Below are 16,810 nucleotides of genomic sequence, written 5' to 3' on the forward strand. Positions count from 1 at the left end.
GGACGGGGGGTGGGGGCCTCAGCACCCACTTGGTGGCGAGCAGCATGCTCTTCCGCCCATGGAGGTCTCCGGGGTCCGTGTTCTGCCGCGTGAGGTACTCGGCGGCCGCCTTGGCGGGAAACTCCGTCTCGCTCACGTAGCCGAAGTCTCGCGCCAGGTGGATCGCCTCGCCTGCGGCGCCACACGCGGACGACGTTGACGACGATGATGATGACGATGATGACGACGACGACGACGACAATGATGACGATGATGATGACGACGATGATGATAATGATGACGATGATGATGACGATGATGATGACGACGACGATGACGACGACGCGTATTTGTGTGCGTGTAGCAAAATTCGGGGGGGGGGGTGGGAGAGACAAAGATGGTCCGGGGGTCAGGTCGAGCAGCTTCGGCAAACCACCAACACCACCATCACCACCAACACCACCATCACCACCATCACCACCATCACCACCACCATCACCACCATCACTACCACCATCATTACCATCACCACCATCACCACCAACACCACCATCACCACCAACACCACCATCACCACCACCAACACCACCATCACCACCACCATCACCACCACACTGGTTGACGATGTGGCCCACAGTTCGTGTCGCGTGGCCACAGTCGCATTACTGTGACTCGCCTTGAATGCATCTCCCGGTGTCTCCTAGTGCGCCTACGGGTCTCAGTGTCACTCTGCGGGCCTCTCTCTCTCTCTCTCTGCGTCTCCAGGGGGTTTACCATAGATCCACAGTGCTGGTTGCGTGTCCACAATCGCGACACGTACTGCGGCTTGTGCATTTGACTCACTAACATACCACACACACCCTCACTCCCACGCACACTCACCTACCACACTCACCGAGCGCGATCACCAACCACACCAAAACCCGTTTGTTCTTGTAACGTTCTGAGCCGTCCCTACTGGGACGTCTATGATTTTAAATAAAAAAGCTTCATAGCTCATCGGATTCCTCCAGGATTAATAGATATTCTGATTTTTAACTTATAACGGCAAGAGCAGCAGCAGCAACAGCAGCAGCAACATCAGCATCAGCACCATCAGCAGCAGCATCATCATCAGCAGCAACATCAGCATCAGCAGCAGCATCATCATCATCATCAGCAGCATCATCATCAGCAGCAGCATCAGCAGCAGCAGCATCAGCAGCAGCATCATCAGCAGCAGCATCATCAGCAGCAGGAACATCAGCATCAGCAGCAGCATCATAAGCAGCAGCATCATCATCAGCAGCAACATCAGCATCAGCAGCAGCATCATCATCAGCAGCATCATCATCAGCAGCATCAGCAGCATCATCAGCAGCAGCATCAGCAGCAGCATCATCATCAGCAGCAGCATCAGCAGCAGCATCATCATCATCAGCAGCATCATCATCAGCATCATCAGCAGCAGCATCATCAGCAGCAGCAACAGCGAAGGTCGTACGCGACTGTAGACCCGGGCACGGCATCATGGTGCGGTGCAGTTGGCGCTTGATGCGTCAGGGAAAGCAACGGGGAGGGAGAGAGAGAGAGGGAGAGATGTTGCAGAAGTAGGAAGGAGAATGATGTGAAACGGTGGCTGGAGCTCGTAGGCAAGGGATGGGGGGGGGGATAGGAGGAGGGGAGAGGGGCTAGGGGGATATGGGGGAGGGGGGGTGTTGGAGAGTGGTGGTGGTGGAGGGGGTGTTGGCGGCGGCGGCGGCGGTGGTGGTGGTGGTGATCAAAATCGTTGCCCAAACACATTCGGTAAACGGCTCGCCCGAGACTCGTTCGCTCCTCCAAAACTCCTTTAATATTTAAACTGGATCCGTCCGCTCGTGGCTTCTCCCACTCGCGCCCGGCGCAGCCACTTAAGGACGCATCTGTTGCTGGGCACAGATCCAAAGAACACGCGCGCGCGCGCACCACACACCACACGCCACACAAAGGCAAAGATTCCCCGTGTAGCCTCAACGGAGCGTTGGGACAAGTGCTGGCGACGAGAAACGCCTGTGAAGGTTGCGGCGCTGCACGGGCGGCACACGACTGCCGCATTTTGTCTCCCCTTGGCTGGTTTTGTTTTAATCGACGCCACAGCAGGTATTGCATTTTTAAAGGCTGAGTCGACCTAGAGGAGATTCCGGCACCGGTTAATATTCGTCACTAGCGCGGGCCGTGAGCGGGAAGCGAACTGGGATCGTTGCCGGGTTCGTAGCGGAATGCGTTAACCATTAACACAACAAGACAAAGATCTCCCGTATAGCCTGCCAGGAGGTTTGGGGCAAGTGCTGGGAAGGGCGGCACACAACATGAGGGGGTGGGTGGCCAGCACTATCCCTGTGTCCACACTGCACCGGGTACTCAATAAAGGCTGAGTCGACCTAGGGGAGGCCCAAGACTGGGTCAGATAATTATATAATCGTCGCTGGTGTTGGTGGCCGTGAACCGGAATCGACCTCGGGTTCGTAGCGCAGCGCGCTAACCACTGCGCCACCGCTCCCCCACACACACGCGCACTAACACACACACAGGCGCGCGCGTGCGTGTCTGCGATGTTAATACGCAGATTCGGGTCCCACGCGACTCGCGGACAAAATAAAACCCCCAAACAAGTAAACAAAAACACGCGCACCAACCTCAACAACACAATCACAAAGACCCCCCGTATAGCCTTAACCGACTGTAGGGGCAAGTGCTATTAGCAAACATCTATAAAGGTCGGCACGCCACACGAAGGGGTGGGTGGCCAACACCACGCCCGGCCGCCTTTGTCTCCCCAGTCGCGATGTTCACACATCGCACCAGCTACTCATTTGAGGCTGAGTCGACCTAGGGGAGGCCCAAGTACCGGTTCAGATAATCGTCACCGGTGTTGGCCGCGAGCGGGAATCGAACTCGGGTCGCCGGGTTCGTAGCGCAGCGTAGCGCTAACCGCTACACTACCGCTCCCCACGTACACACATTCACGCGTACACACACACACAAACACGTGCGTGTGTGTGTGTTTGCGAGCGGTGGCGCAAGTGGTTAGCGCAGGAGATCGGCAAGCGGCGGCTCCTCATCGACTGCCTCGTGGCGTGATTCGCCACGAGGCATCGCGGCTCTTGAAATGCGGTGTGTTATTATACTTATGTTTTTTAAATCACCAAATTAGAAAAACAAGTTGGCATCTGCTTGTTCTCTTGGGTTCTGCCGAACCGCTGGGTTGTAACGCAGTGCGCCACGAACCCGGCGACCCGAATTCGATTCTCGCTCACGGCTAATATCAGTGATGGGTTTAACACGTGGCAGGCGTTCGCGACCAATGTAATCCATAATAGAGGTTTGTTTTGGGGGGTTAAATCGCGTAAATATATGAATGTGTCGTTCAAACCCGCCACCACCCGACACAGCCAACTGGTAAGGGTTGTCACGTGAACAGAACGTGTCGAATTGCGAATTGGATCGAGCGGGTGTCTTTCGTTCCGTGACGAATTGGCCACGTTCTGTTTACTTGACAACCCCTTACTAGAATTTTTCGATTTAAAGCTTTCGTGACTGCAGGCATTCATCTTCTTGGTTCTTTCGGTAAAGTCATGTAGAAGGGAAATAATAAAATAATTAAAATAAAACATAATAAAATATAATTCTCACGACGTTTCGGCCACAACGCAAGCAGCCGTCCCGACAGCCCTGTTCTTCACCTGAGGACGGCTGCTTGCGTTGTGGCCGAAACGTCGTGAGAATTGTATTTTATTATGTTTTATTTTAATTATTTTATTATTTCCCTTCTACGTGACTTTACCGAAAGAACCAAGAAGATGAACCCCTTACTAGTTGGGCCGTGTCGGGTGGTGGCGGGTTTGAACGACACACTTATACATTGACACGACCTAACCCAATAGAAAACCTCTGTTATGGATCGGCGACGTTTAATTATTATTATTTCTATCATCTAAACTCGGCCCGGGAACCTCTCCGTAGATCGACTGTGCCTTGAAACGGGCAACTTCCACGCGGTCGTTACCGACGGAACGCAACTGGCACCCGCTCGTACCGCCAGTTCGCAGAACGAGGTCTCTGCTGCCAAACCGGAGCTGGCCACGTGCGCCATGGCCCCCGAGGGTTTTTGGGCACAAACTTCACTCTCTACACGACTGCCACATTACATCCGTGGGGGTGGAGCCGGGGGGGGTGGTAGTTGAGGGGGTGGAGTGTTTGACGACGTCGAATAGCCAACTCACCCCCCCAGGCAGGTGCGATGTTTAGATGGGGACGGTGGAAAGGCAACACACGCGAACACAAACACCACCTGTGTCGTCTAGAGGAACGTTTGGGGGCAAGTGCTGTTAGCGAGCGCCTATGAAGGCCGACACGGCACACGAGGGGGTGGGTGGCCAGCACCACGCCCGGCCGCCTTTGTCTCCCCAGTGGCGATGTTTACACACGGTGCCAGGTACTCATTTCAGGCTGAGTCGACCTAGGGGAGGCCCAGGACCGGTTCAGATAATCGTCACTGGTGTTGGCCGTGAGCGGGAATCGAACCCGGTTAGCCGGGTTCATAGCGCAGCGCGCTAACCGCGACACTAATGCTCCCCACGACTATCCCACACGCACACTCTCCCACTCACACACTCTCCCACACTCTCCCACACACAGACTCTCCCACACACACAATCCCCCACACACACACTCTCCCACTCACACACTCCCCCCCACACACACTCCCCCCCACACACACACTCTCCCACACTCTCCCACACAGACTCTCCCACACACACAATCCCCCACACACACACTCTCCCACTCACACACTCACTCCCCCACACACACACACTCTCCCACTCCCCACACACTCCCCCACACACTCACTCTCCCACTCCCCACTCACTCTCCCACACACTCACTCCCCCACTCACTCACTCCCCCACACACTCACTCTCCCACTCCCCACTCACTCTCCCACTCCCCACACACACTATCCCATTCCCCACACTCTCCCACTCACTCTCCCACTCCCCACACACACACTCTCCCACTCCCCACTCACTCCCCCACACACACTCTCCCACACACACACTCTCCCACTCCCCACACACACTCCCCCACACACACACTCCCCCACGCACACACTCTCCCACTCTCCCCCACACACTCACTCCCCCACACACACTATCCCACTCCCCACACTCTCCCACTCACTCTCCTACTCCCCACACACTCTCCCACACTCTCCCACACACACTCTCCCACTCCCCACACACTCACTCCCCCACTCACTCTCCCACACACTCTCCCACGCTCTCCCACTCCACACACACTCTCCCACACTCTCCCACTCCCCCACACACACACTCCCCCACACACACCTCCCCACTCACTCGCACCGACCCGGCAGCGCGCGCCGCAGTAATCGCCTCGAACGGAGTCGCTGTTCCCCTCGCTCGCCTCATTATTACCGCATGCAAATTACACGACTCTCCCTCCCCTCTCTCCCTCCCCTTTCTCTCCCCTCTCTCTCTACCCCCCCCCTCTAACCCCCCACCCACATCTCGCACCCCCCCCCCCCCTCATCTTCCACCCGACTCTTCTCGGTTGTAATATTAACGTACATTTCATTTTCGGGGCGTTTGAAATGTTCGTTCAAAGACCGCGCAGCGATGGAAATGGCCATGCGTCGTTTCACAGCGGCATCTAATTAATTGCGGCTGATGCCGGTTCGTGCGGGGGGGCGGGGGGGGGTCCCCTCCCCCAACTTATAGCCCCCCCCCCACCACGGCCAGCCTCCCTCCCCTCCATCCCCAGCACCCTGCCCGCGTCTGGCGCGCCCTACCTGAACTCGCGGCTTCATTCCTTCGCTTCACGCGGCCCGCGACTTCACTTCACAATAAACCCGCTCGCACGAAGCCCCGTAACATATTTTACCCATCGCTGCGATCATCTTAGCCGCACTAATCGGGCCCTATTTTCGACCTGGCCCACAACATTGTGATGTTTACGTTTAGGACGAACCTAGTGTGGGCACAAGACCGGTGAAGATTAGTTGGCACCGATGCTACACGATGGCTCTTCCCCCATCACGCTACGTACAGATGATAGACGTAGACCCCCCTTACAGCCTTAACATACTTTTTGAGCAAGTGCTGTTAGCGAGCACCTATGAAGGTCAGCACTGCACACGAGGGGGTGGGTGGCCAACGGGCCAACACCACTCCCGGCCGCTTTTGTCTCTCCCCAGTGGCGACGTTTACAGCTTGGCACCAGTAACTCATTTGAGGCTGAATCGATCTAGGGGAGGCCCAGGACCGGTTCAGATAATCGTCGAATTCTGGTCGCTGGGCCCGTTGCGCAGCGCGCTAACCACTACACTACCACTCCCCACAGATGCACACACACACACACAGACACACAGACAATAACACACACAGACACACACACTTGCGAGCAGACACACACACACAGTCACACACCTGGTGACACCACAATCGCTTAACGCTCCACGCCTCTCCGTGCTGCGTGAACCCCTTCTAGGTTTGCTCGCTGCTTCATTTGCTAATTGGGGCGCTTGCGATCACTTCTCGAAGTGTGTGTGGCTGTGTGTGCAGCTGTGTGTGTGTGGCTGTGTGTGTGTAGCTGTGTGTGTGTGTGGCTGTCTTTGTCTTTGTGTGTGTGTGCAGCTGTGTGTAGGTGGCTGTGTGTGTGTGGCTGTGTGTGGATGTGTGTGGGGGTGTGTGTAGGTGGCTGTGTGTGTGTGGCTGTGTGCAGCTGTGTGTAGGTGGCTGTGTGTGTGTGGCTGTGTGTGCAGCTGTGTGTGTGTAGGTGGCTGTGTGTGTGTGGTTGTGTGTGCAGCTGTGTGTAGGTGGCTGTGTGTAGCTGCGTGTGTGTGTGCGGCTGTGTGTGGCTGTGTGTGTGTGTGGCTGTGTGTGTGTTGCTGTGTGTGTGGCTACTGGCTGTGTGGCTGTGTGTGTGTGGCTGTGTGTGTGTGTGGCTGTGTGTGTGTGGCTGTGTGTAGCTGTGTGTGTGTGTGTGCGGCTGTGTGTATGGCTGTGTGTGTGTGTGGCTGTGTGTGTGTGGTTGTGTGTGTGGCTACTGGCTGTGTGTGTGTGGCTGTGTGTGTGTGGCTGTGCGTGTGTGTGGCTGTGTGTGTGTGGCTCTGTGTGTGTGGCTCTGTGTGTGTAGCTGTGTGTGTGGCTCTGTGTGTGGCTGTGTGTGTGGCTGTGTGTGTTTGTGTGTGTGGCTGTGTGTGTGTGGCTGTGTGTGTGCAGCTGTGTGTGTGTGTGGCTGTGTGTGTGTGTAGCTGTGTGTGTGTGTGCAGCTGTGCGTGTGACTGTGTGTGTGTGGCTGTAGCTGTGTGTGCAGCTGTGTGTGTGTGTGGCTGTAGCTGTGTGTGTGCAGCTGTGTGTGTATGTGGCTGTGTGTGTGGGGCTGTGTGTGTGTGTGGCTGTGTGTGCAGCTGTGTGTGTGCGTGTGTGTGTGTGGGGCTGTGTGTGCAGCTGTGTGCGTCTGTGTGTGTGTGGGTGGCTGTGTGTGTGTGTGGCTGTGTGTGTGGCTGTGTGTGTAGGCTGTGTGTAGGCTGTCTGTGTGTGTAGGCTGTGTGTGTAGGCTGTGTGTGTGTAGCTGTGTGTGTGTGGCTGTGTGTGTGTGTGACTGTGTGTGTGGCTGTGTGAGTGTGTGGCTGTGTGTGGCTGTGTGTGTGTGTGGCTGTGTGTGTGTGTGGCTGTGTGTGTGTGGCTGTGTTGTATGTGGCTGTGTGTATGTGGCTGTGTGTGTATGTGGCTGTGTGTATGTGGCTGTGTGTGGCTGTGTGTGTGGCTGTGTGTGTGTGTGGCTGTCTGTGTGTGTGTCTGTGTGTGTGTGTGTCTGCGTGTGTGTCTGTGTGTAACTGTGTGTCTGTGTGTGTGTCTGTGTGTCACGGTGTGTCTGTGTGTGTGGCTGTGTGTGTGACTGTGTGTCTGTGTGTGTCTGTGTGTGTGGGAGGGGTAGTGGATCTTTGTCTTTGTTAAGTCGGCTGCGCTCCCCGCTGTGGCCGTGTGGAAGCGATAATCAGTGCCAACTTTCACTCCTCGTCGCCAAACGCCTTCGCGCCTCGGTCAGCCCGGGCGACACGCACAGACACACAAACGATGCCATCCACTTCGCTTCTTTATCGCAGCGGTATTTATATAATTACACCCCCACCCCCCATGCCGGCTCGTAACGAAAATATAATTTTCTACAATAGAGGAGTTTTTTTAGGGGGGGGGGAGGGTTAGATCGCTAAATTTAACCCAAAAAAACTCTCGATTATGGATGATATCGGTCATAAGATTCATCGCCTATCGGTTAAGTCACGTTCTATTGACGTGACTTCACCGAAAGACCCAAGGAGGATGAATTCCTGCAGTAACGAAAGCTCCAACTCGAGATCCATTGCCTCGTCGTCGTCGTGAGCAGCAGCGGCGTCCGTGACCCTTGCGAGTGTCAAACACACGGGGCCCTGCGTGTCACAAGTTGTGTGACTGTGTCAGTGTGTCAAGCTGTGTCAGTGTGTGTCAGTGTGTCTGTGTGTCAAGCTGTGTCAGTGTGTCAGTGTGTCAGTGTGTCAAGCTGTGTCAGTGTGTCAGTGTGTGTCAATGTGTCTGTGTGTCAAGCTGTGTCAGTGTGTCAGTGTGTCAAGCTGTGTCAGTGTGTCAAGCTGTGTCAGTGTGTCAAGCTGTGTCAGTGTGTCAGTGTGTCTGTGTGTCAGTGTGTCAGTGTGTCAGTGTGTCAAGCTGTGTCAGTGTGTCAAGCTGTGTCAGTGTGTCAAGCTGTGTCAGTGTGTCAGTGTGTCAGTGTGTCAGTGTGTCTGTGTATCAGTGTGTGTCAGTGTGTCTGTGTGTCAGTGTGTCAGTGTGTCAAGCTGCGTCAGTGTGTCAGTGTGTCAAGTTGTGTCAGTGTGTCAGTGTGTCTGTGTGTCAGTGTGTGTCAGTGTGTCTGTGTGTCAGTGTGTGTCAGTGTGTCAAGTTGTGTCAAGTTGTGTCAGTGGCACTTGTCCCAACAGTCTGTTGCAGGCTACGCGGCATGATCTTTGCGCGTCTCAGAGTGTGTGTTTAGAATGTGCAAGCGTTGTGCTTGTATCGACGTGTGTATTGCTTCCAGGTGCACCTAGTCTGGCACGCGCGCCGCGGTGACGTAGGATAGGGGCACGGTGCGGCTTCGCCATCACATCTGCGGACGCGGTGAGATCAGCGCGAAGCTTGGGTGATGTTTTGATGAGGGAGATGATACGATGGAGATGATACGATGGAGTGATGGGACGATGTGTTTATGGGGGTGTTTGGGTGATGTGTTGATGGGACGATGGGTTCATGAGATGATAAGGTTATGGGATGATGGAGTGATGTGATGATGATGGTATGATGATGGGCTAATGAGATGGTCAGGTGATGTGTTGATGGGATGATGGGTCCACGGAATGATGAGATGGTGAGGTGATGTGTTGATGATGCAGCGATGTGTCGATGCTGTGGTGGTGATGTCGTGATCAGATGATGTGATGATAATGTGGAGATGAGACGATGGGGGTGATGTGGAGATGAGGCGATGATGTGGTGATGATAATGTGGAGATAATTGATGATGATGTGGAGGCGCTGATGATGATGATGTGGATTTTGATGATGATGCGGAGGCGATGATAATGATGGTGTGGAGGCGATGATGATGATGATGGTGTGGAGGCGATGATGATGATGATGTGGAGGCGATGATGATGATGATGATGTGGAGGCGATGATGATGATGGTGTGGAGGCGATGATGATGATGATGATGATGATGGTGTGGAGGCGATAATGATGATGGTGTGGAAGCGATGATGCGGATGATGATGGTGTGGAGGCGATAATGATGATGGTGTGGAGGCGATGATGCGGATGATGATGGTGTGGAGGCGATAATGATGATGGTGTGGAGGCGATGATGCTGATGATGATGGTGTGGAGGCGATAATGATGATGATGATGATGGTGTGGAGGCAATGGTGATGATGATGGTGGTGGTATCGTGGTGAGACGATGTAGCTGCTGGGCTCTCACCCTCCACAAGTGACGTCAGGAGCGTCACGTTGGCCGCCTTGCGCCGCCCGGCCGGGAGGTTCAGGCCGATCTTGTCGAGTTTCTCTCGCAGGGAGCGTCCCCCGTTTTTTGACTTGGCTCTGCGAGCGTAACAATCGTCATCAACAACAACATCATCAATAACATCATCATTGTCAGCATCATCATTGTCAGCATCACCGTCAGTGTCAGAATCGTAAGCACCGTCATCATTATCAGCATAATTATCAGCGTCATCGTTATCAGTATAATCGTTATCAGCATCATCAGCATTATCAGTAACATCGTCAGTATCAGCATCATCATTATCAGCATTTTCAGCATTATCGTCATCATTATCAGCATAATTATCAGCGTCATCGTTATCAGTATAATCGTTATCAGCATCATCAGCATTATCAGTAACATCGTCAGTATCAGCATCATCATTATCAGCATTTTCAGCATTATCGTCAGCATCAGCATCATCATTATCAGCATCATCGTTATCAGCATCAACCGTCAGCATCACATCATCGTCAGTATCAGACTCATCACCATCAACAGCATCACCCTCAGCGGCAGCGTTACAATGATCAGCATCGGCAATGCGTAAGCATCACCGCTGTCCATCCCACAGCGGCGATGCTTACGCATTGCACGAGGTACTGATTTATGGCTGAGTCGACCTCGGGGGAGGCCCGGGACAGATTCACTCCCCTCAGGTTCATCCCCCCCCGCTTGCTCCATCCCTCACCACTCGCTCCATCCCTCACCACTCGCTCCATCCCTCACCACTCGCTCCACCCCTCACCACTCGCTCCACCCCTCACCACTCGCTCCACCCCTCACCACTCGCTCCATCCCTCACCACTCGCTCCATCCCTCACCACTCGCTCCACCCCTCACCACTCGCTCCATCCCTCACCACTCGCTCCATCTCTCACCACTCGCTCCACCCCTCACCACTCGCTCCACCCCTCACCACTCGCTCCATCCCTCACCACTCGCTCCATCCCTCACCACTCGCTCCATCCCTCACCACTCGCTCCACCCCTCACCACTCGCTCCACCCCTCACCACTCGCTCCATCCCTCACCACTCGCTCCACCCCTCACCACTCGCTCCATCCCTCACCACTCGCTCCATCTCTCACCACTCGCTCCACCCCTCACCACTCGCTCCATCTCTCACTCCCTATCGCCGTTTGCATTTCGTTTCTTGATGACGACACTCGCTCGCCCCCGTGCGCCCCACTCCTGGACACGTGCGTGCGCGATAACAAAAATAGCTTCACAGCTCATCGGATTTCTCCTCCTCCTGTCAACGTCGCCCCCTCCCCCCATTTGCATCGTTAACGTGAGCCCACGGCGAGGAGAGGGAGGGGGGGATGGAGGAGGGGGGGGTCGGTGGTGGTGACGACCTCCAAACTCACCGGCGCAGCACGCCGCCCAGCAACGAGGCGTTGAGACACTCCGGCGGCGAGAGGCGCCTCTGCACCTCGCCCACGGTCACCTTGTACTTGGACGTCGAGCTGAGCAGCGAGAGGCGGCCCGGCACGGAGCAGAACACCTCCGACGGGTTCCCGTGCATGGCGCTCATCAGGCCGTCTTTGCCCAGGGACAGCGCTCCGGCCGACTTGCCGCCTGACAGCGCCGCTGCAATGGAAACACCGCGGCGGCGGCGGCGGCCAAACGTCACGTCGGTTGGCACGAGCGGCGGGGTCGTCGCTGTGACGCGTCGCGCGGCTTCTTCTTCCATCGGAGGAAAGCTCTTGGCGCGACACGGAACGAGCGCCGTTGGAACGCGCTTAGTTAGAACGCGCGGAATGCGCGCCGTTGGAACGCGCGCCGTTGAAAAATGGAAAACGCGCTCCATTATAACGCGGAACGTGCACCATTATAACACGGAATGCTCGCACCGTTCTAACGCTGGCTTCCGAGCGCCCTACGACAAACTACGTTCGTGAGCTGCGCGACTAAACTGAATGATACAGCGACCCGGAATGATACAGGAACGCGGCGGCCGCAGCCTCAGTTATGTGTCCCGTCATCTCGCGGTGTGTGCGTAGGAGCACAGGAAAACCGCGTCTCGCCAAACTTCATCGTCACATTAGTTACCGGGTAAATCGCTTTCGCTCGACGCTTTTGTCGCTTGACGCAGAACTTTTTTTAGAAACACACCTGCTCCAGCAACAACAGCACCATCAAAAAGGTTCACCTAGGTTCGATTCCCGATACAGGCGCCCCTCTCTGTCGAGTTTGTACGTTCTCCCCACCTTCCCTGAACTCAGTAGTTTCTTCACCTGGGGTGCACCCACCCCCTGGCAGTGCGAGAGGCCCGTTCTGCGTTTTGCGAGACGCGGACAGATGTTGCTTTAGAAGGTAAACCAACGTCGTGAGACGTATTTTATTATGTTTTATTTTTATTATTTTATTATTTCCCTTCTACGTGACTTTACCGAAAGAACCAAGAACAAAAGGTAAATCATCGATATACAAATTAAGCACGGGTACATGGAGTACAACTGTTTTGTTTCATTAAACCCCACGTGTTTGTTAACATTGTACATCATTTATTTTTGTTTACAATTGAGAAGGCTGCAGTAAGCGTCAAGAACCACCGCCTTCACGAGACGACAACAGATCAAGACGCAGCCCTGCAATTCCGTGCTCACGCCACCTGCAGGTGGATGGGGTTATCCACTAGAGGCCGCTGTAGCGAGCCCCTCTGGAGGGAAAGTTGGCCTCGTATTCAGACGTCTTGGTGGGGGGGGGTGGGGGCAGTACCCACCACACTTTCCCTCGCCACACGCGACGGTGAACGAACCACCCCCTCCATGATGCGAACTCGCGTTCACTACGAATGTTTTTTGTTGCAGTTTGAGCGAACAAAACTTGCGTGATAGAAATGTACAAGTTTTGTTTACGTGTGGACAGTGTTGAACTTCTTTCGCGCCGTGCGTAGCCAACCGTGGTGAACGGAGGTTCGGGGAATATTGACTTATTTAATCATCATTATCATCATTATAATCATCATCAATCAGCTGGTGACGGCTTATGGAAGTCTCCATCCAGCAGTTGATTGAACGCGGCTGATGATGATTGTTGTCATTGTTGTTGTCGTGCTGTGAGAAGTTGATGCAACGCCAATAGACGCCGATAGAACCCTACAACCCGTTCAGTGGCCCTGTCACTCATAATTCACTAAATATTTGTTCCTGGCTAGTAAGTGTTATTTTGTAAGTGCTTATGCCTCAACAGTACAAAAAATGGCTATCACTCCCCACAAACTTTGCTTTTGTGACCAGGACAGTGATATTCTTGGTTTTTTCCAGATTAAAAAAAATAAAAATACAAATACAAAAATTTGAAAATGATAAAAAGCAAAAAACCACAATAAAAATAAAAAATAAGTCAAAATCTAGGACAGTGATATTTTGAAATGTACATATTTTCAATGAGAAAACGGGCACATTTGTGTCATTCCTTCACGTAAAGTCCTGGTCACAAAAGCAAAGTGTGTGGGGAATAATAGCCATTTTCTGGACTATTGAGGCATAAGCAATAAGAAAATAACACTTACTAGCCAGGAACAAAAATCGTGTTACATAGTGATATACAATTCCACCACGGCGACCCTTCCTCTCTCCTCCTCCTCCTTCCTCCACATGACCCCCCCCCCCACGTCACACCACCACCCCCCACGTCACACCACCACCCCCCACGTCACACCACCACCCCCCCACGGCAGTGAGTGGCCGGCTAATCGACCCTGAGCGATAAACGGACGGGCAATGCGCGGCGGAGATTATTCCGGGATTACGCGGTGTGTGTTTTTTTCTCTCTCTCCTGGTTTAAGATTAAACACGGGGCCCGCTCAAACAAAGCGGCCCTTTCATAATTCCCTCGCTCGCTGTGTGTGCGCGCGTGTTTTTGTTAAGTGAGCGAGGTGTGCAGAGGGGGGTTCGCTAACACGGCTGGCCCCAACACTTGTTTGAGAGCAGTAACGCACGCTGGTCATTGTGTGCTTCGTTATCGAGGGGAGCGTCGCCCGTTAGCGCAGCGCTGCGCTACGAAACCCGGCGAAACCGGGTTCGATTCCCGCTCCACGGCACACCAACGCCGGTGACGATTATCCGAACCAGTCCAGGGCCCTCCTCTAGGTCGACTCAGCCTCGTACGAGTACCCGGTGCGGTGTGCTAGCATCGCCACTGGGGAAACAAAGGCGGCCGAGCGTGGCGCTGGTCACCCGCCCCCTCGTGCGCCGTGCCGGCCATCGTAGTAGGCGCTCGCGAACAGCACTTGCCCCGACAGTCTGTTACAGGCTATATGGGGGATCTTTGTCTTTGTTGTCATCGTGCGGAGCGGTGACTTTTCGTAACTTGCGCTACAAACCCGGAGACGCCGAGTAAAAATTTGAACCGGTTTCTGGGCCTTCCCTAGGTCGACTCGGCCTCAAACGAGTACCTCGTGCGATATGCAGATAGAGTGGCGTGGTTGCATTGTGCCCGGCCACACCACTCCGTCGCGAACAGCACTCGGCGCGACAGTCTGATGCAGGCGATGCGCGCGGGGATCTTTTTATCGTCGCATGAACGCATCTTGGCGTGTGCGTCCAGACTCCACATCCACCCCCCCCCTACAACAAGGAACGCACCCACCCCCCTCGCCATAGCCTCCGGGTGCTGGGGCAATTCCTATTCGCAGCGCAGCAACACGCCCGACCGAGTGGCGAGGGATGTTTATCCACATTTAAGGCTGAGTCCACCTCGCGGAGACCCAGGTCGACTCAGCTGGTTGAGATAATCGTCGGTGGGGTTGACCGGAATCGAACTCGGATCGCCGTGTTCCTAGCGCGGCGCGCTAACCACTGCGCTACCGATTCCCAACACACACACACAAAGGACAAAGAACCCCCGCGTAGCCTTAACAGACTCTAGGGGCAAGTGCTGTTAGCGAGCACCTATGAAGACCAGAACGGCACACGAGGGGGTGGGTGGCCAGCACCACGCCCGGCCGCCTTTCTCTCCCTAGTGGCGATGTTTTTACGCACAGCACCAGGTACACATTCGAGGCTGAGTCGAGTTAGGGGAGACCCAGAACCGGTTCAGATCATCGTCACCGGCATTGTCAGTGAGCGCGAATCGAACCCGGGTCGCCAGGTTCGTAGCGCGGCGTAGCGCTAACCGCTGCACCACCGCTCCCCAGCACAGACGCACACAGGCGGCAGGGACAAAGCGTGACTGACGCGAGTGTACACATACTTGCGGGAGTCTTTGAGAGTCAGATTACAGCACCCCCGAGGCTCCATTGAGCCGAAACTAAGCCAACCCCAAAACATAAATAACCACGGCGGCGGAGCAGATGTGTACCGTTTTGAGACGCCGCTGCGCTTGGCGAATGATGCGCGATTGACACCGATTCGTGGCACGGAGGAGCCGCACTCGAACTCTGAATATCAATGTCCGCGCGCGGGCACATTTCACTCATCGGGCGACGCTTAAACTCGGGGGGTCCCCCTCCCCCACAACCGCCACGCCGGGTAGGACTCCTTGCCTAGGGCACGGAGTTTTCCGAGCCGTGCCGGATCGGCACGGTTTCCCATTGGTCGTGGACACGCGCTCTACACGGCGATGAGTCTTCGAGGCCGCGAGCACGCGGTGGTCTCAACGGCACCGCACGCGCTGTCGACCGTGCGACGAGCCGAGTTCGATTCACGGACAACTTCGGTGGCAAGCGAGCATCTGATTCGAGCCTCGCTAACGCTATCCCGCCACCACCGCCACTGCCACCCCCGTCGTTTCCCCAAAACGTCGCCTGATATACACAGTACTCGTAAGCCACAGCGCCTCGCCAGGTGAGAACTTGAAGAGGTGAGCGTCTGAACCAGGTGAGGGCCTGGCCAGGTGAGAGCCTTGACAAATGAGAGTCTGACCAGGTGACAGCTTGAAGAGGTGAGAGCCTGAACCAGGTGAGAGTGCGACCAGGTGAGAGATGGAACAGTGGGTTTACTGTGCGTAGTCCGTATTTGCAAGGCCATATTCGCACGCCTGTGGTTTGCTTTTAATATCTCTCTCGGGTCTCGATGTCTCTCTAGGGGTCTCTGTGTATCTCCATGCGCCTCTATGGGTTGAGTATACGCTCCGTAGTTTGGGTTGCATGGACACAATCGCACCGCTGCGGCTCGCGTCTTTCATGTTCCACTCACGAAGGCGCTGCGGTGCCCATCGGCCTGGTGCTGATGTTCCGACGTTGCGGTTGATGGTTCCAGGAGGAGGAGGAAAGTTCAAGGCATGGAGGAGGTGCGGTGATGTTTGGGTCTTGCACGAGGTGTTCATCTTGGACGTACGCGTCGTTCCACTCTGTCCGCCGTGATGGCGACGATATCGTCCAATTTTATGGTTCTCGTTACCCCTCCCTCCCTCCCTGCCTCCCTCCCTGCCTCCATCTCTCCCTCGCTGTGGCACGAGCCACTGCTAACCGTCGAGTGTCGCGACCCGTTCGCGACTCCCCGTCGCGAACGCGCTGTAGGTTGTGTACACGAGCAGTAAGTAAGCGCGCCCGTCCTCCGATCAGTCGCTAATGTCCACAGCGTCGCGCCTCTCACGGATTTGCATAATTGTCGCCTACGTTTGCCTGCGCAGAATGTTTCCAGTGGCGTGTGTCTGTGTGTGTGTGACTGTGTGTGTGTAACTGTGTGTGTCTGTGTGTGTGTAACTGTGTGTGTCTGTGTGTGTGCCTATGTTTGTGTGTGTGTCTGTGTGTGTGTGCGTGTGTCTGT

The 16,810-nt window shown here is 54.9% G+C and overlaps 1 protein-coding gene across 1 annotated transcript in view; it reads right to left on the reverse strand.

Moving 5' to 3' along the window:
* Positions 1–16,810, reverse strand: part of LOC144731754 (transcription factor AP-2-beta-like) — a 93,264-nt gene that overhangs the window by 12,358 nt on the left and 64,096 nt on the right. Inside the window, exons 4-6 of the mRNA XM_078612975.1 lie at positions 11,462–11,684; positions 10,030–10,148; positions 30–171 (exon numbers count right to left, since the gene is read on the reverse strand). Of these exons, the coding sequence (XP_078469101.1) occupies positions 30–171; positions 10,030–10,148; positions 11,462–11,684 (484 nt within the window). The remainder of the gene's footprint in view (positions 1–29; positions 172–10,029; positions 10,149–11,461; positions 11,685–16,810) is intronic.

This window comes from Lampetra planeri, chromosome 2 (assembly GCF_965212315.1).
Source record: "Lampetra planeri chromosome 2, kcLamPlan1.2.h2, whole genome shotgun sequence".
Classification (NCBI taxonomy): domain Eukaryota; kingdom Metazoa; phylum Chordata; class Hyperoartia; order Petromyzontiformes; family Petromyzontidae; genus Lampetra; species Lampetra planeri.